Source organism: Cyprinodon variegatus, unplaced genomic scaffold (assembly GCF_000732505.1).
Source record: "Cyprinodon variegatus isolate N-32 unplaced genomic scaffold, C_variegatus-1.0 Scaffold475, whole genome shotgun sequence".
In the NCBI taxonomy this organism is placed as follows: Eukaryota; Metazoa; Chordata; class Actinopteri; order Cyprinodontiformes; family Cyprinodontidae; genus Cyprinodon; species Cyprinodon variegatus.
The window spans coordinates 487,359-488,568 of record NW_015150928.1 but is presented as its reverse complement, the minus strand read 5'-3'; the positions used below and the strand labels follow the sequence as shown (position 1 = coordinate 488,568).

Here is a 1,210-nt window from a genome sequence, read left to right as displayed (position 1 = left end):
CATGTCCTCTGATGCTTCATCTGACATGCCGCCTCCCGGCCGTCCCCCTCCTGACCCGCTTCCTCAGCCTGCACTTCTCATCTGATGATCGTCCTCTTGTGGTGAGGACTGACCGTGTGGATCAGCCTCGGGGAGTCTTTGTCTGGCATCATTATCGCCCACCTGCCATCATCCATCATCAGCTCTGTTACGGAGCTAATGTTTACCCACTGAAAGCAAACTGTGCCCCCCTGTGGTGGAAAATCTCTCACTCTTCTGCTCAGAGTCTTCTGGTAAAGCAACAAATCATCTGGCTTTGGTTTCTGCTTTAAATATCTGAACTCATCTATGAACGGTGAAGAAAATAAAGATGATATGTTTTGTTGTAGTTGATACATTCTAAGCGTCCAGAAATCTGGATTAATTTAACGGTTTTAAATGCTTTTTTTTTTATATATATATATATATATATATATATTTTTACAATATATAAGAACAAGTCGTTCACTATGTGTGCGCAAATTAACACTAAGGCTGTGGTTCCCAAACTTTTAGCTTGGGGCTCAATTTATAACAATGAAAGACCGTAAATCAACCGCTGCATTCAAATAGCATCAATACTAAATTCATATTTCTAAACCTCTCTAAGCACCCATTCCCACTATTACAGCCTAAATATGCCTTTTATAACATCATTCATTAATTGTTTTTTTATGGCACCGAATATATAGTTGGATCATACAGGCCATGTTTTTAGTGAGACAGAGCGTAGAGCTGTTCAGCACAGCGGTCCAGTCGAGCCCGGTACTCCAGCTTGGAATAGTTGCCTTTAGGAACCCCCTCGGTGCCGTAAAGAAGCCCCCAACAGCAGCAGGCGATCACTGCAGTGCTGTCGTTGTCGCCTGGACAGAATCACAGACATATATCAATCCAGTTCAAGTCCAACATTTTGAGAAAATATCTAATGTATATCACAAAAAAAATAAATAAATCCAAAACAAAATTCCTGCTGGCACTGATTTAATTTAAGTTTCCATCTTCTAACAAATACAAACAGTTCATTTCCCAGATTATAATAAAACATACAGCTAATAAGAAAAAAAAAGGTTGGAACACAACGTTAGAATAACACTGTACATACAGGCTCAAACACACACGCTATTATGAAGATTAAAGTCCTTTAAATGCCTTTGATGTCCTTGTCTCATTTCAAACTCGTATAAAGAAATAC

The 1,210-nt window shown here is 39.4% G+C and overlaps 1 protein-coding gene across 1 annotated transcript in view; it reads right to left on the bottom strand.

Annotated features, from left to right (window-relative positions):
- Positions 1 to 446: 446 nt before the first annotated feature.
- Positions 447 to 1,210, bottom strand: part of LOC107094305 (protein ADP-ribosylarginine hydrolase-like) — a 9,182-nt gene continuing 8,418 nt past the window's right edge. The window contains exon 8 of the mRNA XM_015389848.1: positions 447 to 881. Within this exon, the coding sequence (XP_015245334.1) occupies positions 733 to 881 (149 nt within the window). The 3' untranslated portion in view covers positions 447 to 732. The remainder of the gene's footprint in view (positions 882 to 1,210) is intronic.